This window comes from Microtus oregoni, unplaced genomic scaffold (genome assembly GCF_018167655.1).
Source record: "Microtus oregoni isolate MIOR12 unplaced genomic scaffold, Mior012 000028F_ref0000031, whole genome shotgun sequence".
In the NCBI taxonomy this organism is placed as follows: Eukaryota; Metazoa; Chordata; class Mammalia; order Rodentia; family Cricetidae; genus Microtus; species Microtus oregoni.
In genome coordinates, this window is record NW_024543087.1 from 18883583 (window position 1) to 18909688 (window position 26106).

At 41.4% G+C, this 26106-nt stretch overlaps 1 protein-coding gene across 3 annotated transcripts in view; it reads right to left on the reverse strand.

Moving 5' to 3' along the window:
• Cpne4 (copine 4) overlaps window positions 1-26106 on the reverse strand; it is a 464454-nt gene that overhangs the window by 32286 nt on the left and 406062 nt on the right. For all 3 annotated transcript variants that reach the window (XM_041677389.1, XM_041677391.1, XM_041677390.1), the window contains exons 8-10: window positions 13763-13861; window positions 9484-9570; window positions 8420-8479 (exon numbers count right to left, since the gene is read on the reverse strand). In XM_041677389.1, the coding sequence (XP_041533323.1) occupies window positions 8420-8479; window positions 9484-9570; window positions 13763-13861 (246 nt within the window). The remainder of the gene's footprint in view (window positions 1-8419; window positions 8480-9483; window positions 9571-13762; window positions 13862-26106) is intronic.

Consider the following 26106-nt stretch of genomic DNA (forward strand, 5'->3'; position numbering starts at 1 on the left):
TAAGCTGCCAGTCAACCTCAGGTCTTCAGAACCTGCAATGTCAAGGGTATCATGTGACCGCAGACACATATCAGTGGGGTGATGTGAAACTGGGAGATGAAATCAGGTAGAATGGATGGAGAAAAACCCGTTCAGAAAAGCAGAAACTGGAGACAGAAGTACCTCTCCTGTTTTCCCCAGGCAGGCGAGATGCTCTAGTCATGCTCCTGCCAATGGCTGGTGTCTGAGTCTGGGTGTTTCATCTAGATGGTGACATGATACACGGAGAAGTGTGTACCACATCAGATAGGAAGACATAGAATTTTAGCAAAGATACATTTAAAAGTGATTTTTAACATATCTTAGAGCTGAAACTGGGGTGTAGCAAAAAACATGCCTATATTGTAAACCCCAAGGAACCCTGTTAAGTCATTTCTAGGACTCCTGCATCCTCAGGCTTGGAAGAACCTCATTAGTTTTAATAAACTAGGGTGGAACAGAGATGGTGGTGAGAAGGGAATTGTCACTAAACACATGCAGGGTGGGAACCCAATAGGATTTAGTGACCTATTTCATGTGGAGCTGGATGTCTTAGGAGAAAGAAGAGACAGGTTTATTTGTGGTGAAAAGAAGCTAATACACCCGCTGGACAATAGACTAATATGAAGGCTGGGTTAGAAGGTTAGAATCGGGCTACTTGGTTTTAGTGGCCTGAAGCCACCCATAGGATTAGTACTTGTATCTATCTATGTCCATCAGAGAGGCAGGGACAGGCTTTACAGCATTAGCTGGTGAAGAAGGAAATAAACCTGCAACAGCTAGTATTTCCTGCAGTTGCCATACAGATCTTTCATCATGTGCCTATGGACAGTCTTAAGCATATAGCAGCTTCTTTTTTTCCTCTGCCCAGCAATTATTTCTAAAGTGTTCCTCCAGAAGCTGGAGATAAAATATCCATCTTCAGGAGGTGGCCTTCCACCAGGAGTTCCATGCTCTTTAAAGTTAGCCATGGTGGGAAGAGAATGCAATGAAAGGTTAGATTTATTTTAGAAAGCAACAGGGGCGGGGGGCAGTGAAAGATGGGATTAAGTTGAGAATTAAAAGCAAGGAAATGACTGAAAATGCCAGTCTGTGGAGGTGGCTGCAGACACCCGGTTTCCTGAGTGCCAGCAAGCTAGCAGAGCTGGCGAGTTTTCATTTTCTGATAGAGAGCACTTAAGGAAACCTGGTCTTTGGCCGGTGCGCCAATCTTCTCAGCGGGCAGCCGAGAGCAGGCTCCCAGGAAGCTGCTCACGTTTTGAAGCAGATGTGGGGAGCAACTGTGAAAACGGGGCGTAGGAAGAAAGCCAAGCATTCCCTGGATTCTGCCGAGTCTCTGGCGTGTGGAGTTGCTTCTGGGAAGGGGGTAAATGTGAAGACTGAATGCATCTTCAGACAATTTTTGTTTTTTTACACCAAGCAACCTGCTCTTCAGATACCTGCCCAACACTGGACTAACTAGTCATTTGGTGGAATCTGTTGGACACAAGCCACTGGGTTGCAGAATTTAGTTACTTGCTGAATCTTTTATTACCTGGACCCCACATGTATATGGTCACATTCTGAGGCAGCTATAAAAAATTAGACACAATTCAGACTTATGCAATAAACCAGGTAATAGGAGATGCAGACTTTGGTCTTTTTTTTTTTATTTGTGATAAGCTAAACTCTTGTTTTCTGTTTCCACAAAATTCCACAAGGCAGTCATGGAAAAAAAAAATATTTTCCTGAACCCACTTGGCTCATTTCTTGGAAATGGTAAAACATTTGTCTTCTCTTCTTATTGTACCCAGGGTATGTGTGAGCAGGTAGGGCTTAGTCTTGTATCTCAGAGTCTATCAGTATTTAATATGGAGTCTAAAATAAAGATTTAGAAGCTTAAGCCACGATACTCAGTAGCTATAAGCCATGTTAAATGTGCTAGAGTAAAAAAAGATTTTCTGACAAAGTCTTGAATAAATAATCCAGGCTTCCGATTTGATGGTCAGAGTGGGAGAATCCACATTTGATGTGGGATTTCCCTCTGTATGCTATGATTACCATTGATAAAAAAAAGGAACTGCTTTGGGCCTATAACAGAGCTACAGGGGAACAGAGCTAGGTGGGGAAAACAAAGCTGAATGCTGGGAGAAAGGAGGTGGAGTCAAGAAAAGCTATGGAGCTGCTGCCAGAGTCAGATGTGTTGAAACTTTGCTGGTAGACCTGGTGGTGATGCACAGATTCATGGAGATGGGTTAAATTAAGATGTAAGCGTTAGCCAGTAAGAAGCTAAAGCTAATGGGCCAAGCAGTGATTTAAATAATATGGTTTCTGTGTGATTATTTCAGGGCTAAGCAGCCAGGAACTAACTAGCGGTCTCCCTTCAACACACATTCAGCTTCATATATAATACCATATTACTAAACACACTGTAAAATCAGAAGGAAGTGGGAAATAGCATCTTTAATTTTTACAATCACAAATCACACAAGTAGCTTTACAAAAAGATCAATAAAAATTGCTGCTCGGGATTCTATAGCTTAGGAGGTGATTTTTACTTCTTTTTCTAGCAGTTTTATTCAATGTTTCTTCCATCCGTTTGGTACTGCCATACCAGAATCCTATAGGCTGGGTCGTTTACAGATGATAGAGATGGAACTGGGCCATGTTTGCAAGGGCTGGGGTACCCAAGGGCTCACTGCTAGAACCTGGCCAGGGCTATTTTACTGCTTCTTCCCATTGTGGAAGAGAGAGGGGCATGAGTAAGAGTGAACATAGACACATTCTCTTTTATAATTTGAATTATAATTATACTCTACTCTAATTTACCAAGAGGGTAAAACCCTTATGACCTATAAACCTCCAGAGAGATCCTAGAGCTCACTTCCCAATTCTATTGCTTTGAGGGTCAACATGCTTCCTAGGGACCCACTCAAATATAATATATGTGTATGTATATGTATATGTATATGCAAACATATACCACTCAGAGACATGCTTCATGATGATCTATTGTACAGCTGTAGTCACAGAGTCTTTCTGGTTTTCTTTTCCCTTGGTGCTATCATAGACATGGCTTCCTCTGATTACCTAGTCCTTGAAAGTATAATTTAAAATGGCTTCATCAGAGTCCACTTAGATGAAGTACTGTAGTTTACACAGGTGTTATTTTACTGTTGAACATTTAAGCTGTAGAAGCTCCTATCTGTGGAAATCTATGTGACAATGAACATTTTTATGCATCTATATAAAAGCCACAGCTTTCAAAGGAAGCCTTTAATTCCTCCACCATCTCCTTTCCAAGCACTGCACAGCACCTGCCTCTTCTGCACTGTCTATAATTATATTTTGTCTATGAAGTTCTCATATCTTGTTTTATTTTTAGCTGCAGTGCCATGTGTCAAACCACATGCCTCCCTCTGTTATCTGCTTCACCCACCCCCCATTCACCTCCTCTAAGGTTGAGACACCATAGTTGATCTTGGTGTTTATGTCTCCAGGATTCTCATGAGGCATATATAAAGCTTGTCCTCAGGGTGATCTCAATTTTTCACGGTCGTGTGTACATCAAGTGTGCACATTATCTACTGACATAATATAGGTTGTGCATCAGGTTCTCAAATGTTCTAAAATAACCAAAAATGAATTGTTGACTAAGGCTCCTTTAACATCGTTTGTCTTTCTTGTATTGCGATGCTAGGGATTGAACCCAGGACTTTGACACTCCAGGCAAATGCATCTCTCTGAATCACATCACAGCTCCACAAAGCATCTTTGCCTTACTTCACTTCTCTGCTTATTGCCTGACCCTAGCCCAACGCTGCTTCTCTCTGACCCTCAAATTTCCATCCTCCCTTTGTTGTTGATGTTCTTAAGTTCACACCTATGATGCTCTTTATCTTCTGTTTACACACTAACACAGGGTCTCTCTTACCTTATTCTGCTGAAAGTGTTCTGTTAGAGATGACCTATGCCTGCTCACCACATCCCTCGGTCCTTGCTTGTTCTCTTTCCCTCTTCTTTAACACTTGGAATTGTTCCCATGATCTTATAACTCCCCCATCCCCTGGTCATTTGAGTTTCTGGACTTTCTGCTTCTTTGCTATCTCTTCTTTTGTCCATCGAGGACTTCCGTGACTTCCTGTCATTGGGTCCCTTGCCTTTATTTATTCCCTTTGTCTATCTCATCCAGATGGAGATGCATGCAATTACACCTGTTTCTTGGAACCGAGACTTTCATTTTTGTAGATGTTATCCATGGGGACATTCAAACACACTTCCAACATCCCCTTAAGCAAATCCATCCTTTTGTTTGTAGCTCTCTTGCATTTGTCCATGAATAACACTGCCAGGCTTTGCTAGTCAGGCACCAAGTCCATCCAAGTCATCCTAAACTCATTGGCTTCCAAAATTTCTTCTTTGTATCCAAGACCCAGACTCAGTACCTTACTTTCCACATAGCCCTTTCTCTTGCTGCCACACTAGGTCACCTTCTTGTCACCTTCCACTAGATTTGTTGCATCTGCTTTGTGCTCCATTTCCACCCTTCTCCACTACCATCAGTAACTTTTGATAAGTAGTATGTGGTCAACACCTCTGGATTCACTTCTCGGAAACACATGGCTCTTGTTTCCTGTCCTGTTCGTTATCTACTTGAAGATTTCATTATGCACAACACTCAAATCACCTCAACTGCTGATCCAAAGATATCTCTCAACACACCCCTAAATATACTCTGCTGTTCATTATAATAAAGTAAGATTCTAGCAATTTTCATTTGAATTCACCTACATAAATGCTTAGTTCATGGGGGTGGTTTCAAACCAAATCCCTAGGGTCATATTTATTCATGCACTTTGTTCTTTCAGCTAAAACTGATTATTTTTTCTTGAAAGTTTAGGGTTAAGTAACAGTATTTCAAACAGTCTGATGTTGGGAGTGGTAAACCTGCTTTACCAGAGTTCCATGGAAGTCACAAAGGCTGCTCTTAGCCATCTGTGACATGTCACACCAGATGCTCAGAGTCTCTCCAGAAAATAGCTCACTCAGAAGAGGAGACTGGGCAGAGTTTAATAAAGAGATGGCCCACAAATGTGTGGGAAAGGGTATGTAAAACCAATCATAAAGGGTAGGAAGGACAGTTTCTAGAACTCAGCAAGAAGAGTATGAAGGACAAGGCATGTGTTAGGAACAGTGACCTTCTGTGGATGAAAAAGGTCTCTGTGTTTCCAGCCAGGGAAGTGAAAATCTAGAGAAATGAGTCTTCTGCGTTGCTTTTCCCTTTTGCTCTCTGACTGGTACCCATCAAAGGGCAAACCCAAGAAACAGCTAAAAGCAGGGGTATCTGGCCAGTACAGGTGCTTGGAGTTCAGAAGGGGTGGGAGGGAAGGAAGAGTCCTTCACTGCAGGATGAAATGGAGAACACCTAGAACTTTGTGTCACTTCTGATCCTTGAATATCACTCTCCAGGACCTGAGTTTCTCAGGACTAAAGCTACTTGTCTTGCTCAGCAGCCATGGCTGCATCATGAGCCTATGAGCATCTTTGCCTCAGGGTGATGCAGGGGTATAATGACTTTCCTCCCTCTTGTGTCTTCCCTGCCATCTCCACACCAGGAAGCCCTCCTCCCCTCACTTCTCAGGTCTCTGCCACCCCTTTTCATGTTGCAGGAAAGTTACTGGGTGAAACATAGGCACTATCAAGCCCAATTAAATCACATGCTACTTTTAATTAACTGCACTACAGCTTAAAATTTACATCAGTTTGTCTTATGAAAGCAGTAAGAATTTTATAATAGGAAAGCTGGCTTCATTTTGGAAGCAAATGCTGTTGGAGTGATGGGTGCATTTTCTTAGACCAGCATGCAGAATTCTCACTCTCCTTCGAGAGTCTAACCTGAGGTCCACAGAAGGGTTTGGTGGTGGAGCCCTTAATGGCCTGGCCCCTTCTCAGTGTTACCTTACATTCTCCTCTCCTTATTTTCTGCTCTGGACTGCTATCTCTACTCATATCTACCAGAGGTCTATCAATTGGCCCCAGAGAAGATGGGAAATTAGGACTTGGGTGATGTTGATGACACTGAGGTAGCCTCTACCCTGCTGGGGAAGGTCAAAAAAGTGAGAAAGTTGAAGAACATAGAGCATGAAAGGCAGCTTCCAAAGTCAATCAGTCTCAGGCCTCCCCAAGAGTGTAGACACTGGTTCATTGATGAGTGGACGGTCACACATTCAGAATAACTGCGTGACACAAATTGACTTTGATGTGGAAAAGGAGGACACAATTTCAATAGGAATGAAAATGGGTTGAATTCGGGAGGAATTAGGTAAAAATGATCAAAATCCATTGCATGAAATTCTCAAAGAACTAATAAAATGAGTCGGGATATGGTCCAGGAAGCCTGTGGGGTAGCTGATGCTCTGCAGCACAGCTCCAAGGGCAAAGCAAGCTTGTGAAGGTTGAATAAGGAATTGTTCAAGAGCCTAGGATCTACAGAATCTAAAACAAACTGAAATCAATAGAGCTTTCCCTTGGAAACCTATAAATAGTTTTCTGACATCAGTCTTTTGCCTAATATCTTGGGAAACTATTTCAGGGACTCTCCTTGACAAATTTTCTTGCTTCACTACTGCCCTGTAGATAGACATAGATCAGAAATAAGATCACCACACAGGACATGTTTTTGTTGCCTTCATTATACACCCATGTACATGCAGGTGGCTCCATCACTTGAGAATCTTAGACTTTCTAGCAGTGACCAGCTTCAGTAAGCATTCCAAAGTAAATGGGCAATGCTGAGTTCTGATAGGGTGACCTTTCTGACATTACAACATTACAACTAAGTTATCTTAGTATTCTATTGCTGTGAAGAGACACCATGACCATGACAACTCTTTTAAAGGAAAACATTTAATTGGTGCTGGCTCACAGGTTCAGAAGTTTAGCCCGTTACAATCATGGTTAGAAGGATGACAGCACTCAGGCAAATGTGGCACTGGAGAAGGAGCTAAGAGTTCTACATCTGAATCTGCAGGCAGCAGGAAGAGAGAGTGACACTGGGCCTGGCTTGAGCTTCTGAAACTTCAAAGCCCATCCTCAGTGATACACTTCCACCGACAAACCACACATACTCTAACAAGGCTACGTGTCCTAATCCTTTAAATAATGCCACTCCCTATGGGCTATGGGGGACATTTTCATTCAAACTGCCATGTAAGTCTTTTGTTCAAGAGACACTGACCCATCAAATGGTCATCTGTTTCAATTCCCTCTTTTAGTCCTGTGACCCACTATCCATGGTCCTGGGAATAAATGGATTTTGTCAATTTTGTTGTACTGAAACACATACAAAATTTAAACAACTCATTTTTCATGTTTTCCTCATGTGGCTGATTTGGTCACAAGAACTAAAGAGAGCTCAGCTTCACAAGTACAGTCCTGTAAGAAGATAGCTAAGTACAAATTCCATCTCTTCAATGTTATAATCCATATTGCTTTCCTGTGCATTCAGTAGACCTATATTTTGTTATCTGAGTATGTTCTTCCTGAAAGTTACATCTGCCTATATCTCAGAACATTTTTGAATGCCAAGTGAGTGAAGACAAGTTGTTCCAGGGCAGATGGATACAGTTTTTGTGTGTGCATGTTTTTCATGTCAATCATGTAGAAGATGGGGCCCACATGTGTGAGCTGGTTTGCTCTTTCCACCGAGTGAAGTCCTGGGGAGCAAACTCAAGCCATTAGCCTTCTGGCATATTCCTTTACCCACTGAGTCATATCACAGTCTCCTTCATTTGTGATTAAAAGAGAATCAACCATCTAAGCCAAGCATACATAGTAGTGTCTAAATCCCACAAGACCATGGATTACAAATAGAAGATGACCCTCAATTCACCTGCTGAGACTAGTTACCCGTTCTCTCTCAACCTGATTTAACTTGGTCCTCTGGTCTTTGAGATTCCCTTTTCATTGCCTGAGAAAGCATTTGGATAGCTTTCCCTTGCTACTGCTCAGTGGGTTTGACAATGATGCCCGTGTTTCAGTTACATGAACACAACTAAGGCATCTGTCTTAGCTCCGTTGAATAGAGCAGCTTGGCTCTCTTCCTTTCCATCCTTCTGCCTAGCCATGGGATCTGACAATCTACAGCCTGCCTAGCATCTTATAACTCATGAAGTTGCTTTAGAAAATGAAAGCACAAGGGGGGCTTTCCAACCCATCTGAGGTTGAGGAGCAGGGATCATACTCACCAGAAGGAGCAGGAATATGATATCACTTTCAAAACAGGGTCCCATGCCATACTCTAGCAATAGGGCTTAAAAACATGCTTAAGAGTTTGAAAAACTCTTGTCTCTGCATGTCCTCAAACCCAACACCATTCCCACCCGTTATTCCCCAAATAAGAACAAACATAAAAACAACTTACTGTAAACTGGATTTGGCAGCCACCCATGATGTAGTCCAAGAAGGAATGCATCTTGTGAATCTACATGGGAGAGGCCTGGGTTAGTAACAGCATGATCTCTCTCCCTGCAGACTGAAAGTATGGGCTGCTGAGGTGGTGTGAATAGGTACGCCCCCCTCCCACCCCGGTAGACTCATGTTCTGAATGCTTAGCCTACAGGGAGTGACACTGTTAAGAGGTGTGACCTTGTTGCATGACAACAAGGAGTGTGTTACTGTGGAGGCAGATTTTGAGGATTTGTGCTCAAACTCTGCCCAGTGAAGAATATAGTTCACTTCCTGTTGCCTGCAGATCAAGATGTAGAACTCTCAGCTTCATCTCTAGCACCATGTCTGCCTGTATGCTACCATGTTCTCCCTGCCACCATGAAGATAATGGACTAAACATCTGAAGTGTAAGCCAGACCCCCTATTACATGTTTTCCTTTGTAAGAGTTGCTGTGCTCATGGTGTCTCTTTATAGCAATAAAAACCCTAACTAAGACATCTTCCATGTCAAGAAAAGGGATAAAAAGTTATCTGTGTAGGGTTCTTCAATGTCCATACAGATGGGCCCAGGACTTCTGCAGATTCCTACCCTCTGCTCCCCTTTATTTGGGCTTATCTATTGCTTTAATTGACAACTACCTTTGGGCTGAGGCCTAAACCATGTTTTCAATACTCATTACTATTTTAGAACAAGGAATGCCTGATACTTAGTCACTCTTCCTCACACCATTTGAGTATCTTTCTTGAGCACTGCCCTGTGCATAGAAGGGCCTGAGCTATCACCTCCACTTTGCTGTTCTTTTGGGCCAGGACTGTCTCTGGGAAGGAAAAGGTAGTATTGGGCTGTCACAGCTTCTAGGCCATTCATCATCAAATTTCATTTCCTTTGTCTGGTGCTACATTGATTTTATGAATTTTGTCTTAGAGAAGGTCATTCTCTTGTAAAACTTCTTCCCATTTGATCATACAACTTGAACTTCTTCCCCAAGACTACTTTAGCATTGTGCTCCTGGCAGGGATAGGATTACACATACATACCTTACACTGATTCAGAATCACCATGCCTGAGTTCTTGTAATTCTTCTTCTTGGCCTTGTACTTGGGGTTGATGCATTCCCACTGTACCTACAGCATAAAGGGTCACATGTAAGTGAGTACCTTCAAGAAGAAGTCAAGTCTTTGAATGAGGTCAAGCTTCTGGGGACAAGCATGTGGAACTGGATAGCTTGAACGTGGCCTCAAGGTGGAAACTCTGGCATTCGGGAAAATGGCAGGGGAGAGCAATTGACAGAGACCAAGGCACCTGGTGCATATCCATGCCTTCATTTTCCAGCTATGTGTCCTATCCTGGGTTGTTTGACTCTTCTGTACCTTGGATTTCTCTTCTTTTTAACTGAGTTCATGGTCCCTCAGTTCTGAGCCTTTCCCTAGGCTCTGACCCCAGAGGACACTTCATGAAGGACAGAATCAAAGCTTTGGGAAGGACCAAGAACTGAGGAATTAACTGATAACTGTCTAGAACAATTTTTAGCTCTTCCAGACTACAGAAGATTTCACGGGGCAGAAGTAATTGAGAGTCAAATACTCAACATTCCCTGGACGTTTCTGTTCATGGTCCTGAAGGAGATGGACCCCGAGTCCATCCACTTGGGATACAAAAGTTTATTCTTGACAATCAAAAAGAAGCAGCTTTGGAGGAAGACATAGCAGGCTACACTGACACTTCATTGGCCTCCTAGTGACCTCAGTGCCCATGCACTGGTTATATGACTTGGTTTGGCCAATGGGACACTAAAAATGTTGTGAGAATAGAAGCTAGAAAATCACCATTGTTCTGAAACTGCCTTTTATTGCTTGCAAGTTTTGTTCTGCCACTTTGTAAAAATATTTATACATTGCAGGATAAAACCTCCACCACCACCTCTGCCTCTAATGCCACCACTGCTGCAACCACCACCACCAACATAACAACAAAATCCAGACATCACATGGAGAGCTTCACCAGCCCTCTCTGCTGCTTATACTCAAAAGCATGCAAGTTTCATGGCATCATAGGAGGCACTATCCTAGGTTGTAGTAGGAAGAGGGAGCTTGTTTGTTCCTGGCTGCTCAGCTCCAAAATAACCACATAGAAACTGTATTAATTAAATCACTGTTTGGCCCATTAGCTCTAGCTTTATTTAACACATTTCTATTAATCTGTGTTTTGCCGCATGGCTGTGGCTTACCAGGTAAAGTTCTGGTGTTTGTCTCTGGTGGGGCTACATGGCTTCTCCCTGATTCCACCTCCTTTCTCCCAGCATTCAGCTTAGTTTTTCCCACCTAGATCTACTCTACCCTATCACAGGCCTAAGACAGTTTCTTTATTAACCAGTGCTGTTCACAGCATACAGAGGGGAATCCCACATCCCTGGGTGAACCAGACAAAATTGCCAACCAAGAAAACGTGAAGTAATAATGACTGTTTTCATGTAGGAAGTTAGTGGGCAATTAATTACTCAGCAGCAGATAACAGTAGTGCCTTACCACCCAGGAGGCCGCGGATGTGACTCTGAACCACTTCCCTGGTGACTCTGAGACTCACACATCAGTATTATCACTCTAATGACCCTCTCCAGCAGGGTCCTGGGGTTGCCCTCTTATTTGGTGCTGCAAAACTTTCCCTTGGTCTCCTCAAACTAAAGATGCTTATGAGATACTCAAGAATTAATGAAGATTAGTTAAGAAATTACCCTGTTCTGTCAGCATGCTGACCCAGGCAAGGAAAGGGAGGGTGAACAATGGGGCTCCTCTTTTTCCCTCTGTTGTAGACACTGGGTTCTCAGGTTCAAGGCTTCCGCTCTCCTGTCTGTCAGCTCTCCCTATTTACTCAACACCTTCATTCAGTCTTAACCCTTTCTCTTTGATGGAACCTAAAACACCTTTTCAGATAGATGGTAGTTCCTCTAAAACCTGATTCTCTGACTTTCGTAACCAACTGGGCCTCTTCCACAAAACTTCCCTTCTCAGGATCATTGCATCGTCCTTTCCCTCCCTCCCATTCCCCATCTCTCAACAAATCTTACAGTTCTTAAATCTTATTACTTTCATCCCTGTCCAGTGTCATGCAGTCCAGGTCATTATCACATCTTGTATCTTGTCCTACTATGGTAGTGGCTGCCTAACCAAGTACTTCCTCTTTTCTGTAAATGCTTACACACTAGTCAGCCCCCCCCCCGTGTGTGTGTGTATGGGTGCACATGTATGTACAGGCCAGAGACCCATCTCAGGTGTTGATCTTAAGGGGTTATCCACCTTTTCTTTTGAGATAGGATCATTTATTGGCCAGGCTAGGCTGGCCAGCTGATAAGCCTCAGCTACCCTCCTGTCTTCACCTCCCTAGTGCAGAGCATGCCACCATGCCTGACTTTCTAACATGGGCTCTGGTGATAAAACTCAGGCCTTGATGATTATACAACAATCATTCTACCAACTTAGCTATTGCCCCATGACTGCAAATACAATACTTTAGCAAATTCAAACCAATTTGATCTTTTCCAGCATCACCCAATGAAACTTTCTGCATTGATGGAGAAATCAATGTCCTCACCATCCAATATAACAGCCACCAGTTGCATGAGGCTACTAAGCACTTGAAGGGGGCGCTAATATTACTGACAGGTGGATCCAATAACATAGTCACGTGGTTGGTGGTCACTGTACTACAGATCACAGTTTGAATATGTCCTTTTAGCATTCAGGTGATGCGCTTAGAGCCAGCTCATCCTGGCCCCCACTATCTTGACCACTTTCCATGTAAGGTCACCTCATCCTCTCTGTACCTGTTGTACTGGTCACTTTCCATGTCCTCGAGCACACCAAGCTCTTTCCTACCTCAGTACCTCAAATCATTCTTCTCTCTTTTCCCTTACTCATTGCCAGATGGGCTTCTTATCTTTAAAGGATCTGAAACTAAATGTTACCTTTTACCTTGTAACTCATTTTGTAACTAAACTGTTTTTTTCTAATTTTTAAAATAATCACATAGATCTATATATATTGATAGGCATGTGTGTTTCTGTGTATGTATATATATGCACATGTGAATGATCCATGCACATATGTAGATGTCAGAGGATAACTTACAGGAGTTGGTTCTCTCCTTCTACTTTTTGGATCCTCGGGGGTCAAACTCATAGGCTTGGTAGCAAGTACCTTTCCTGGAGGAGCCAGCTTCTCAGTCCTGTCTTTCTTTTTAAATAACACCCTTCACAAATTGTAAATGTCTTTTAGGTTTTTGTTTATTTGGTTCATATTTAGACTCTACTTTGGCTCCTATCGGTCTGTTAGCTTCAGGAGAGAAGAGACAATGTTGGCATGGCTGGTCACTGCCCACCTATAGCCAGGCACAGCAGATTTAAAATCACCAAAGAAAAGAATTGCCCCTGCCATATAAATGTGTCAGCAGAGGTGCAGAGCCTTGAGGTGGAACCAAATTCTCCTGGTATCTCCGGAATAGAGAAAAGTGCAGTGCCTTGCATTTCATGGCCTCAGTGGGAGTTATAGATTTATCTCTGTTTATCTGGAAGCGTCTAGGCTTGGTGGTCTTCAGTCATGATGAATGTTAGAATTCTACTTTCAATGGCCTCTTGGGAACCGAAAGATGAAATGTTTCCCTTCCTTATTGATTTGACTATTTCTGTTTATAGAGGAGGGCAGGATGCAGCTTTATGAGACACTTTGGAGCTGCAGCAGGTGGTGTTGGTAAGCTGGCATTGACTTATTAGCTCGATAGGGCCTGACTCTGTACGTTCACTGCAGCAGCAGTTTCTCTAAGCTGTGTTCCTTATTATCCAGGGAGTGATGGCTTATCATTTAGTGTTGACTTTAATTGTGGCCCTTGGGAAAGTAATGCTACTTTTCCAAAATTGCTTAGCTAAAGGAAATTAGGCATTTATTCATTGAACCACTCAATGAATTGAAATAGAGAGACTTCTATTTCAGGGTGATGTCTTGACAAGGTCACCGAATGGTTTTCATTAGGACTGTTCTAGAATCATATCCCACAATCCTCCATTTCCATCAGACTCAATCATGGAAGATTTGCCTTTAGAATTTCCATTTTTTGGTTGTTTTTTTTTTTTGAGACAGGGTTTCTCTGTAGCTTTGGAGCCTACAGAACTAGCTTTTGTAGACCAGGCTGGCCTTGAACTCTCAGAGACCAGCCTATCTTTGCCTCCCAAGTTCTGGGATAAAGGTGTGTGCCATCACCATCTGGCTAGCATTTCCATTTTTAGCTAAAGGTGCACTCTAGAGAGTGTTTGGGATAACCACCTACCTGTTTCCCTTCCATGGCTCCTCTCATCTCCTTGAAGGTGGAGGTGAATTCTCCGATAAAGTCATGCTTGCCATTGGAGTCCCAATCCCACACTATGCACTGTAAGACAAAAAGATGATTGTTTTCCCCTAAGATTTTTATCACAGCAGCTACAGGCAGAGTGAACTTTATGAGAAGGAGTATATCAATGCTGTTTGGTCTGTAATAAAAGGTTGATGTAATATCCCATCGGTTTCTGTAGCGCTTTACTTGTCTTTGTTAGCGACAACACCAGTCACTGTGCTAACCTAGCAGTGTTTTCAGAAGCCAGTGAGACCCAGAGGAGAAAGTTGTGACCAGCTGGAAGGGCTGTCTAGCGAATGTCAGCCTGAGTCTTAAAGGTAGTTGTCTGGCCTCCAATTCAGATGCCTTTTCTCCCTGATTATGATAAAAAAAATATTTTAAGACCATCACAGATAATCTCTGGTTTACAGCCAGAGAACATATCTGAGTTCATGGATTCATAGCTTTCAGAACAGTGGCCTGTTAGTGATTTTGATTGAATGACATTATTCTTATTTTTTCTATTTTGTGGATGATAAAAGTAAATGCCAACAAAAGCAGATGAAAAGGTCAAAAAGTGAAAGCTTTAATGGCCCCTTCAAGAGAAATGGATGGATCGCAGTGACCAATAAATAAATAAACCACACTGTTAAATAGCACACATTCATCACCCAGTTGTGGCTGTTCACATCTAACAAGAGAGATCCATCTACAACTGTTATGGTTAGATTCTGGGTGTCCTAGCAATACTTTCTATAGTGACTAGATTAAGTCAACAAGCTCTCTGATTGGCTGCATCACTAGATAATTAGGAACAAAGGAATATGTCCTACCCTCAGATACAGGCTTACACATTTAATTTTTTGTTAAGATAAATTGCACCCACATCCATGTAGTTACTACAAACTGAAAATGGCCTCCATTCCCAGTATTTGTCTTTATCCTCCCATGTCACACACTGGTTCTCTCCATGCCGTCTGCTACGCATTGCTTGGCTCCACTCTTCTTCTTTTCTATGCTTCTTCTTAACCTGTTACTACAATAGCCACCCAGGTGGTCTCCTGGCCTCCCTGTATTCCTCCATCCTCATGATCTATTAATTACGCTAATTACCTCATTTGAGTAAAAATGAGTATCAGCTAATAGGTCTTCCAATACCTTCCAGGATCTTTTTGCCATCAGTATTTCCAAATTTACCCCTCACAATCCATGCTTATGATATTTTAAAAATAATTTTTAAACAATAAAAAGTGATGTGGGTGGAAATGTAAAAGACTTATTTTGCTAAGACTTTAATTTTTCTGTTTGAGGCATTGTGAAAAAAACTAATTTCTCAGCTTCTCTCTCCTTAAGCATGGAGGATTTGTTAGATAATCCCTTTGCTTAGAAAATATTAATAATACTTTCTGTGATAAAAGAATGTATCAGCGCAGATTAGAATGGAAGAGGCAAGGAACTAAATTGCTTTGCTGAAACAGTAAGGATAGTCTTAATTTTCCGCTGGTAACTAGAGACCCAGGGGTGAGGGCTGAGAATAATTCCAGAAGTTTTCACCAGAAGTCTGAAGATGGGTTCCTGTGCATTGGGACTCAAGTGTGTTCCAAGACCCATGCATTGAAGTCCCATGTTTGGTCTCTACCCTGGGTCACTAGTAGAACATGGTGTAACTTTCAGGAGGTTGGGCTAAGAAGAAAGTTATGTGACGGGGCTGTGCCCTGGAAGTAGATATTAGGATGTGTATGAGTTATTGTTTTGTTGCTTTGATAAAGCACCATGACCGAAAGTGACTCATTTTGACTTATAGTTCCCGAGGGAGAGTCTGTAATGGTCGGGGACATGACAGAAGATGGGCACAGCTGTTGGAGCAGGAAGCTGAGAGGTCACATATTTATCCTCACACATGAAACGGAGGGCAAACTGAAACCAGGGCAAGGCTATATACTATTAAAGCTGCTCCCCAATGATGTACTTCCTCTAACAAGATTCCACTTTCTAAAAGGTCCACAACCTCCCCAAACTGTCACCAACCAGGGACCAAGCATTCAAATATGTGAGCCTATGGGAAACATTTTCATTCAAACACAAGACCCTGGACTTTCTTCTTCCTTTTTTTCATTTCCCAGCCACCTTGAGATGAGCAGGTCTCCTTGGTCATCTGCTCTCACCATGGTGAGACTTGGACCTTTGACTTGGACCCAAAAGCCGTGGGCCTACTGACCATGTACTGCAGCTGCCAGAACTGCAAGTTAACAGCAATCTTTTCTCTCACTGAGTTGACAGCCTCAGGTGTTTTTGGCACAAAACTAACAGAGAGAATCAGAAAATGAGGTGGAAGAATGGGTATAAGACACCAGTGGTAACTTTCAGATAGGGAAGCTCTTGAACAGGAACTGTGAGTAACATGTGTTTGGAAATGCCAACTGTCCAGCAAAGGATACAAAGTCAATACCCTAGCAGAGCCCCAGATGCCAATTAAAATCAAACTGCTTTCATGTAGAAACTACAACCAATGAAAATAAATTCTTTCTTCAAAATACCTAAGTAAAGATTTCAAGAGCTCCATTAAATACCACTTCATTTTTTTATAATCCATCCTATATTATTTCACTATTCTTTGGTGAAGGGATTTTTAATGAAGTTCCTGATGTTTTAAAAAAAAACCAAAATCTTTCTTTTTAAAATTGGAAATGTGTGGAGAATAATGTATAGCTCAATTAAAAGTATAAAAAAGAAGAAAATTTATTGAAAATAGATTCTTTCCTCATACAATACATCCCAACCATAGTTTCCCCCACTGCCCCCTTCCCAGCTCATCCCACTTCCCCCTTTCTCCAAGATCTAATCCCACTCCATTTCCTCTTCAGAAAGAGCAGTCCTCCAAGAGATGACAGCCAAACGAGACAAAATAAGACACAATAAGACATAGTAAACCCCTTCTCTCAAGGCTGGACAAGGCAACTCAATATTAGGAAAGGAGTCTCAAGAGCAGGCAAAAAGAGCCAGAGAAACACCTGCTTCCATTGTTAGGAGTCTCACAAAACACCAAGCTAATATATGTTACATATATGCAGAGGACCTATTGCAGACCAATGCCTCTGTGTTTCCCCTTTCTGTCTCTGTGAGCCCATGTGAGAAGAGGGGGAGGAAAGACTGTAGGAGTCAGAGTAGATAGAGGACAGCAGGAGAGCATGGTCCACTGAATCAACAATAAAATCTTTCAAAGTTTAATAGTTACATCTAAGGACCATCTGCTGGATGAAAAATTAATTTCAAGGTTACATTTTGTTTAACTAGAAGTATTGCCCTAGTGTTATCTTTCTGTGTATATTTATTATAATATGGTGTAGGAGGTCCTTCTGTATTTGTGTTGCTTTCATTGGATATTAAAGAAACTGCCTTTCCTAGTTGATAGGGTGGATCTCAGGTAGGCGGGGAAGATAGAACAGAATTCTGGAAAGAAGGGCAGAATGGTAGATGTTGTGAATCTCTGGCCTGAGATGGACATAGGTTAGAATCTTGCCAATAAGCCACAGTCATGTGGTAATACACAGATTTAATAGAAATGGGTTAATCAGATGTGAGAGTTAGACAATAAGAGGCTAGAGCTAATGGGCCAGGCAGTAATTTAATTAATACAATTTCTGTGTGATTATTTGGGTGTAAGCTAGCAGGGTGGCCAGGACAAACAAGGAGCCCCGCTCCCTACTACAACAGTACCAAGAACTTTGAGTATATTTCAGGTGACCTGAGCTTATATGATAATCAGGAGATCTAAATTCTATTTACAGTATGGTCGCATCAAGGAAAAAGAACATTCTGAGTACACTAACTGTAAACAAAAAGAACACCTAGATATTATTATTTATAAATTGAAAATAAGCAAAATTTTGTTCTAGAATTCACTTAGCATCAGCATCTTTGATGATGTCCTGGTAAAATACCTCAGGAAATAAGCTTAAAAGTAGGAAATAGTTATTTTGGCTCATGGATTCAGCCCATGGCCGTTTGGCCTTTAAGTCTGTAGGAGGGTAGTACAGTACAGCAGAAGCATATGGGGCATTGGGGTTGGGAGATGAAGACTTACACATTGATCAGGAAGCAAAGAAAGGAAAGATAAAGAGAGGAAGGAGCTGAGCTCCTGCTATCATCTTTAAGAGCATGTCCTCAATGATATCCTTCTTTAACCTGGCCCCACTCACTGCCTCCCAATATCACCATAATCTGAGTACCACACTTCAACACACATCTTTGGCAGGGGGACACACTTAGGATCTAAACCATAGCAGCACATAATGTATTTTCTTTATCATCCATCCTTTGATGGACACCTAGGTTGTTCCATATCTTGGCAACTGTAGGTAGTGCTGCACTAGACATACGAATACAGATGTCTCTTTACCATGTGAAATTGGTTTTCTTTAGTTATATACCTCACAGTGGAATAGCTGTTAGTTAGATTTCTAGTTAAACATAAATCTTAGTGTGTCTTAGTGCCTATGGTTGGGATGAAGTTTGGACTTTCACATTTTGTGGAATGCTGACTCAGGACCTCAATTTGTGGGGTTATGAAGAACCTGCCAAGTAAATGATTTGTGCATTACAAGAGAGACCCAGAGGAGAGTGGTAGTCTGCTTAGCAATGATTGTGTTCTCAAATCTTTTGGCTGAACTACATTACATTTCAAATTACAATACATTCTCTGAAAGTGGTTACCTAGGGTTACTTAGAAATTCCTCTGTGAGTTACATACCAAAGCAATCAAAGCAATACTTAGTTTACAGAGCATATCCCAGCCCATGTAGGTGAATTTGCAAATATCTGCAACACTATTCAAGGTTCATGCAAGGCTCCTTTCCATAGAGCAAAGATACAGAGTGTTCTCCCCCAGCCCTCTCTTCTGTAGTCCAAGCTAGTCTGGAACTCAAACTTACAATCATCCTATCTCATGTCCTCAGGGGCTGTGATTATAGAAGCAAACCATCTCATCAAGACCCAGAGAACACCCTAATACCAAAACTTCTCATTAGGAAAGATGGTACCTGACTATAATCAAGCACTTGGGAGGCTTGGGTAGGAGAATCACGAGTTCAAGTCCAGCTTGATCTACTTATAGGGACCCTATATTAAAATATTTCTTAAAAGCTATGCCTCTAGCTAAAGACAGAAATAGAAGTCAGGAAGATTTCTCTATGTTGTTTTAGAAACTTACACAGAGGCAGTTAAGATGTGAGATGCAGGGGTGCTGTGGGACATTGGTCTGTTCCCTGTCACTTGTATTTTAAATAAACGCTGATTCACTAGTAGCCAGGCAGGAAGTAGAGGCAGGGCAATGAGAATTCTGGGAAGAAAAAAGTTTCACACTACAGTCATCATCCAGACAGAAAGGAAGCCAGACATAGAGCAAGCCACATGTGACTACCTCACTGAAAAAGGTACCAAGCCACATGGCTAACATAATGGCTTAATGGAAGACATAAGAATTAACTAATAAGAAGTCTGAGCTTCTAGGTCAAGCAGTTTATAATTAATGTAGGCCTCTGTGCATTTCTTTGGGACTGAACAACTGCAGGACCAGGCGGGACAGAAACCTTGGTCAACACAGGGGTCTTCATCATGAAGAGTCCTTGGTATTTGTTTCCTAATCATCTGGCTTTAGCAATATATGAAACTAGAAGAACCTGCGATAGAACATGCATGACTTTGTTAAGAAAAGAAAGGAAGCAAGAGGAAGAGAACCAGCAGGGCAATTCTGTGAAGAAAGTAGTTTCCTGCTGTCTGATTATGAGTTCTTGACAGTCTTGGCAAGGCATATAAAAGGAAAGCCACCATCTTGAATAAAAGGACACCCAAGGTGACTAACTTGCCAGCAGGAGGAAGGCTCTCAGAATGAGGGAAAGGTACTGAACTCTGGGACCTAGACTTGCTAATTAGTAGCCTCAGGTGTGCTTTGTTTTCATAGTAACCCAGCTCCCCAGGTAACTGACCCATCTGTAGACTCTGCTGGTACTCTATGGTCCAGCTATGACAGGCTAGACATGGAAACCCAAACCATTAAACCACCAGAGAGAACAAAGACAAAATCAACCCAAGAGTAGTACAAAGCTAAAAATGACCTAATTTACAAGGGAGGCTATTCTCCATCCTTATAGTTCCACACCAGTATATAAAGTGATGTGTGTGTGTGTGTGTGTGTGTGTGTGTGTGTGGCAGGCATGCATCCCAATTCATTGGACTTGAGACCAGCATGAGAAAGCTGCTTTTATATTTTATTATAACTCTGATCAGTAGATAATGCCTGAGTAGGACCCTGAATTGAGGAGGACATGGACAGTTGATTTATCATTGAGGAAAGGGTAGACTTCATAGGTAGCATTTGCAGAGGAAAAAATAAGGAATGCATAGGAGAAAGTTTATAGAAGGGGAGAGGAACAATAATTCTACAAGGCATTTTATATTGTAAATAAACCTAGTTCAGAGATGTAGAGAGAGAGAGGGTGAGAGAGAGGAGGGGGGAGGGAGGTACAGCGTCTCTCATAGCTCTGAGGACTTGGTTTCTCTTTCATGAGGGATAAGTTAAATAATTCTTCCTTACTTCATAGGAAACACACAAACACACACACCCCTAATCAAAGGGGCCAGTATGTAAGACTATTGGATATCAGCTTCATAGAAGGATCTCATACTAAAAAGAAAATGATTTTTTTTCTCACAAATGAATTACAGCATTGTCTCAGCCCTCCTTGTGACCACATAACACCTGAATGATTCTGAAGATTTAAGTAGCTATCTTGGGCAGAGCAGATGGTCCTTCCAGGCCATTGTAAATTTCATAAAACAGTTTGTGAAAGGAAAGGCCTGGATTGGTCTCGTCCACCCTTGCTCATGGTGAAAGTCATTAATAAGCTTTCATCATTCCTTATTACCTATAAGAGAAGCTTTAGACACATAGAGGACTTGGGAACAATGAGAGAGGGTTATAAACTGCTAATGTTCAAAGCAAACCACATAAAGGAGATTAAGGGAAAGTAAGTGCTGGTGGCTGAAGGAAAATATCATGAATCATGAAAACACACAGAGAAAGCCATTCTAGACAAAGAGGAGCTGGGGATCTCTTCTTTGTCACCCCTACAGAGAATATAAGTAAAAGATCAAGATAAACAGCAAGGTAGACTGGATACCAAGATGCTGCAACCAGCGTAGACCTATAAATAGAGTCTCTATGACTGATGGCCTTACAAAACCACAGTCTAGGCTGAAAGTCCTGAAACATCTCAAGTTACCCTTGGCTTCCCACATGTACTCAGTGATGTGTATTTATACAATATGATTGGTTACTCCATATTTTGCCTTGTCAGTCAGCCACAGTTAATTACACATTATTCTTGAGTATTATTATATATAATGGTATGGCAAACAGTGCTAAATGTAATGACCCTTAACATTCAACTATTAATTTGACAATACAACCACATCAGCATTGATGTATCAGTATGAGTCTACCCTATCAAGCCTATCAAGGGTAATTTATCTCACTGAGCATATTGGCTGTCCCATTCTTCTTCTTGCTGACTTATCATTCACACTGATACAGGCAATGAATCTGTCAATAAATGAGAAATAAATGTAGCTTGATTTTCCTTAATCTTTTATAAAGGCTGATCATGAAACAATATGAATTTTATAGCTCTAAGATATAGCCTAAGAGAAACTTGGGTTCATTGTAAAAGTTGCTAAAATGGAAAGAGAAGACGGATGCTGGCAGTCCACTTATACCCAGCTGTGGTCTCCACCAAAGGATACCAAAGAGCTAGCCCACAATCCTGAAACACTCTTATTTCCACCACTCTGAAGGCACCTGAGTGGCACTCATCTGCCCAAGTGTATCTTCTGAGAAGTCTTTCCTGACTACTGGATTTGGAGACACCTGTATTGTGCAGGATCCTCTAGAAGACAACACAAGATACATTCGAAGGTACTTCTGGAAACTTACATGGGAATGGAGAGAGCAGGGGAGGAGACAAGCAAACCTTAAGAAAGGAATTTTGTGTTCATCTTTCAGGTATACCCCCAAGGTGAATTCTCACCTTGGAATTGAACTTTTGGGGGAAGGGAAATGAAACGTGGACTAACTCTATAGCCCACAAACTTACCACTCTTCTCCTGCTTCAGCTATTCAAGTGCTAGGATTACAGGTATAAAATGCCAGTTCTAATTCAGGATTGGATACTTAAGCCCCACTGTGTTTTAGTCACTGGTAAAGGGCTGTTGCAAGCTTTTTAGTTTAACACATGCAGTGAAGCTGTCTTGGAAGCCTTAGGATAGTCCTCCAGTGGAGATATTTGTACTAAGTGTTAAGACAGAAAGAATGTAGGGACAAGCATGCTGCTAAGTTCTAAAGCAACCATGAGACATGGGTAAGACATATTGAGAGTGTCTGCCTCACTGACCCTGAAAATATTCTTAGAGTACTTGATAGACTATGATAAAATTGATCATGCTGTTTTATAATTGCTTGGTTAGTTATCTCTCTTTCCTATAGATTTGAAGTCTCGTTGTGGGTTAAACCATAGTTTGTTCATCATTTATCATCAGTGACAAACCTAGTCCCTGGCCCCTGGCACCTGGCCTCTGGTCTCTGGCCCCTGGCTAGTCTTCATAATCTTCAAAAATACCCATGAAAACTCAAATAGGGAGAGAAATGGGGCACATGTATGAAGACATGGGGCAGGAGGATTACTATGAATGGGGTTTAAATAAGCCTCTTGGAAATCTACTGTTTGGTAACCCAATTTAAAAACAGAAAAGAGAGTTTGAAGGCAGATCCCCTGCAAGACTAGACAATGCCAGTCTTAAAAGTCATGGGTTACGAGAAAAAAACAAACCAAAACAGAAATCTAGTACCAGGTGAGGGATACCACCAAAGGAGTTATTGATGAGGGAGACCCTAGGGGACCTCCAAACAATGCAGGCTCTTGCCTTTTCTTGGTTGTCCACAAGAACTAGTTGATAAGACCTTAATGTTGAATATCCCTCACACTTTGGATACAAGATATGAAGAAATTAAGCTGGTACTCAACTGAAAGCCTCTGCTTTGCTGGCTGGTTTTCATAGGGCTCAGTGGTTGCCATGCAGGCTGCTGAGATAGTCAACAAATCAATGGTCTTACCCAGATATGACTGTTATGAACCAGAATACCAACATGCTAGGCAAAATATGCCTATTGTTGCAACAGTGGCATTACCGTTAGAGATGTATCCAACTGCTCTATGCATGAATTTGAGGTCTGCGTCACAAAAACTGCCTATGCTACACTGGAGAGTATAAATGTTTGTGAATAGCTTAACAGCTTTACTATTCAACAAATATCTATTATTAACCAGGACCAGAGGCAAAAAGAAAAAGAGTTACAAGTCACTTTTCACTATATAGTGAGCTAAAGGCCAGTCTGGGCTAAGTGAGACCATATTTTAAAATGAAAAAGTTTAAATTATTAAGCACCTAGGATACGTAAAGTTCTGTATTAACTGTTACACATAAAATGGTCGGTGAAATGGGAGTGGTTGTTGCCTCTTGGAACTAACAGTATTTTCAAAGGAGATAGGAATTCATCAAGCAGTCCTGGAAATCTATAATCCCAGATATACATTGAAGGAAAACTTCAGAGAGAAAATAAATTTTATAACAAGCTAGAACTAGCTTGAGCACTTGAGGAAAAAGCGTATGAGCAGATATCTGGGACTTGAGGAGCAATAGCTAAAAAGAGTGGAGAGGAAAACACTCCAAGAGTAGGAACCGCATGAGCTGAGACACAAAAGTGGTGTGAAAAATGTCTGTCTAGTTGTAGTTCCGAGAATAAGAGTCTATGAGCCATGGGAATTATCTTAGTCATCGCCCCAGTTCTAGTGATTTCTTATTGTGAATGTCCTGTATATCCAATGGGTGCATATTGATCTGTGAAGGGAATTGATATACATGTACTAACTTTATATGATTCATGTCCTCCATTCCCCTATATGATGAACCTTAAGTATGGTCTGTTGAATGATACTTGGTCTCAGGGACACTTGTATTTGTCTCTGCTGGCTGTCTGTGTAAGTCCTCGGGTGTTTGATACTTGATGTCTTCACACATTATTGCACAAAGCACATACTTGATGTTTCTTGTGCCTGGAAGGTTTATCATCCTTTCATAATTCAGGCCTCATTGAAACCTTTATCCCAAATTGAGCTTTCTTAATCAGCTTGGTTGGTAGATATTCCATCACACTGTGAAGCCCGAGTTAGCATCTGCACTAATTAAATAAAATTAACCTTGGGTCAGGAGGCTGAGTTAGCAACTAGTTGACAGAGTAATCGGGGAGCCTCAGAGGGCATATGGAAGAGATAGAAAGGCACATTGGAAGTAGTAAGGAGGGATTTTGAGTGGTTCAGTGTTTTTTTTTTTTTGTTTTGTTTTGTTTTATTTTGGCGAAGCAGAAGAACAGACTTCTGGGGGGATGCCAGCAATGACAGAAGATTAGCTAGTTGCTCTCCATCTCTCTGAGCTAGCGGGTTTTCACCTGAGCCTTTGAATCTAAAGTCTTATTTATAAATAGAACAATAGAGATTTTGTTAAAGCTACCTTTAGTGACAGCCACAGAGCAGATGCCTGGGGGAAGAGAATTCCTGCCAGGCTGCAGTCTGAGTGGCTGGGCTGCTGTCAAAGAAGCAGGCCTGTAACTGTGAAGCCAAAATTGCTGGCTGAAATAGCAGCAGATTAAGGTACAGCCATGGTGCTGAAGAGAAAACAATGCAGCTCTATTACGAACACCTCCCTATCTTTCCTCAAACTCCTGGATGAACCAGATGGTGTCTATTCCAATTTCACAATACTCTCTGTTAAACGCACATTCTAGCATGGCACTTACTTGATTGTATGCTTGGTTTATTTGAGCTAGTTGAAAGAAAGAGGTAGTTCCACTTTCACATGCCAATACTATGTCATTGCTTTTTTTAAGTAGCAGGCACTCAATAGTATTAATTAAAGAAGCAAAAAAGTTAATTTATTTCTTAAAATTCTTTTCACAAGACAATTGGACAGCAAGTTTTATCTAAATGCAAATATACATATACAAACTAAATAATATGGGGAAAGATCATGTATTATTATGCCCCAAACTCAAAGATTATTCACAGCATGCCTTAGTAGGACCTGGCCAGAGTAAAGCGAATAGATAATCAGGGTGGGAAACTGAAGAGAACAGTCACCCTCAGCTTCATGCGTGTGCCAACCCTGCACTTACAGCATCCTAAGAATGAGATGCTGCTTGAGCTGGCAGTGGGGACACCTCATTCTGTTACTATGCTCTGCGCATTTACATGCCAAAAGCTCTGACTTCCTGCAAGAGTCAAAATGGTTTGACTTCTGTTCCAAGGCAAGCCAGATGTATTTGAAGATATAGTCCTTTTGGTTATTAATACCTATTAACCTCCCATAGAACTGGTGCTCTGTGAAATAAAATTTAAAATACATTGTTGCCATATGAATTTTAATATTTTTGTGTTTACAAGTTGTAGCCTTGATGTAGAGGATGAATTTTTGATGGAAATGTGGGTCCATTTCTCAAAACTACTTTTGAAAACACACTGAATGTTATGACAGTCAGGGAAGTGTCTAACTAAGTTCCTATCCTTTTGCTGGCATCCCAAAGTGGTTATTAGAGGAACGGATACAGAAAAGGTCATTGCCATTGGTGAATGGATTTTCACCTCTAGGCAAGCAAGATGTGTTACATAGTCACAAAGACAAATAAAGCTACTGGTGTATCCAGTAATAGGAACTGAATGAGAAGAAAAGTTCAATTACTGGGGTAATAGCCTGATAAGATAGGTCGGTGACCCTACTTAACACTGTCAAAAACTTGCGTTCCACTTGTCCATCTTAGAAATACATGTCTAACTTTATCTGGCTGGAAGGAATGGGTGTCTCCCTGGCTGGACCACGGGATAAAACCCTATCTCTTAGGGATGTGTTCTTCAGAGTCTGTTCGCAAGAAGAGGAGAATTGATTTTTTTTGACAATAGAGAGTACCTAGTAGAAATTTCAGGCTTTACGACTGAATGCAAATTTTAATTTTCTCATTTCATCCAGGACTTCCAAACTGTCTTACACATCAAGCTAAGGAAGTATCACACACAATTCAGTGAAGTTGCCTACAAATGGCTAAATCAAGGCAGGAAGGCTAAGGGATGAAAAGACACCGTCTTAGCAAATCAATCAATCAATCAATCAATCAATCAACCAATCAATCAATTTTCTTGAAA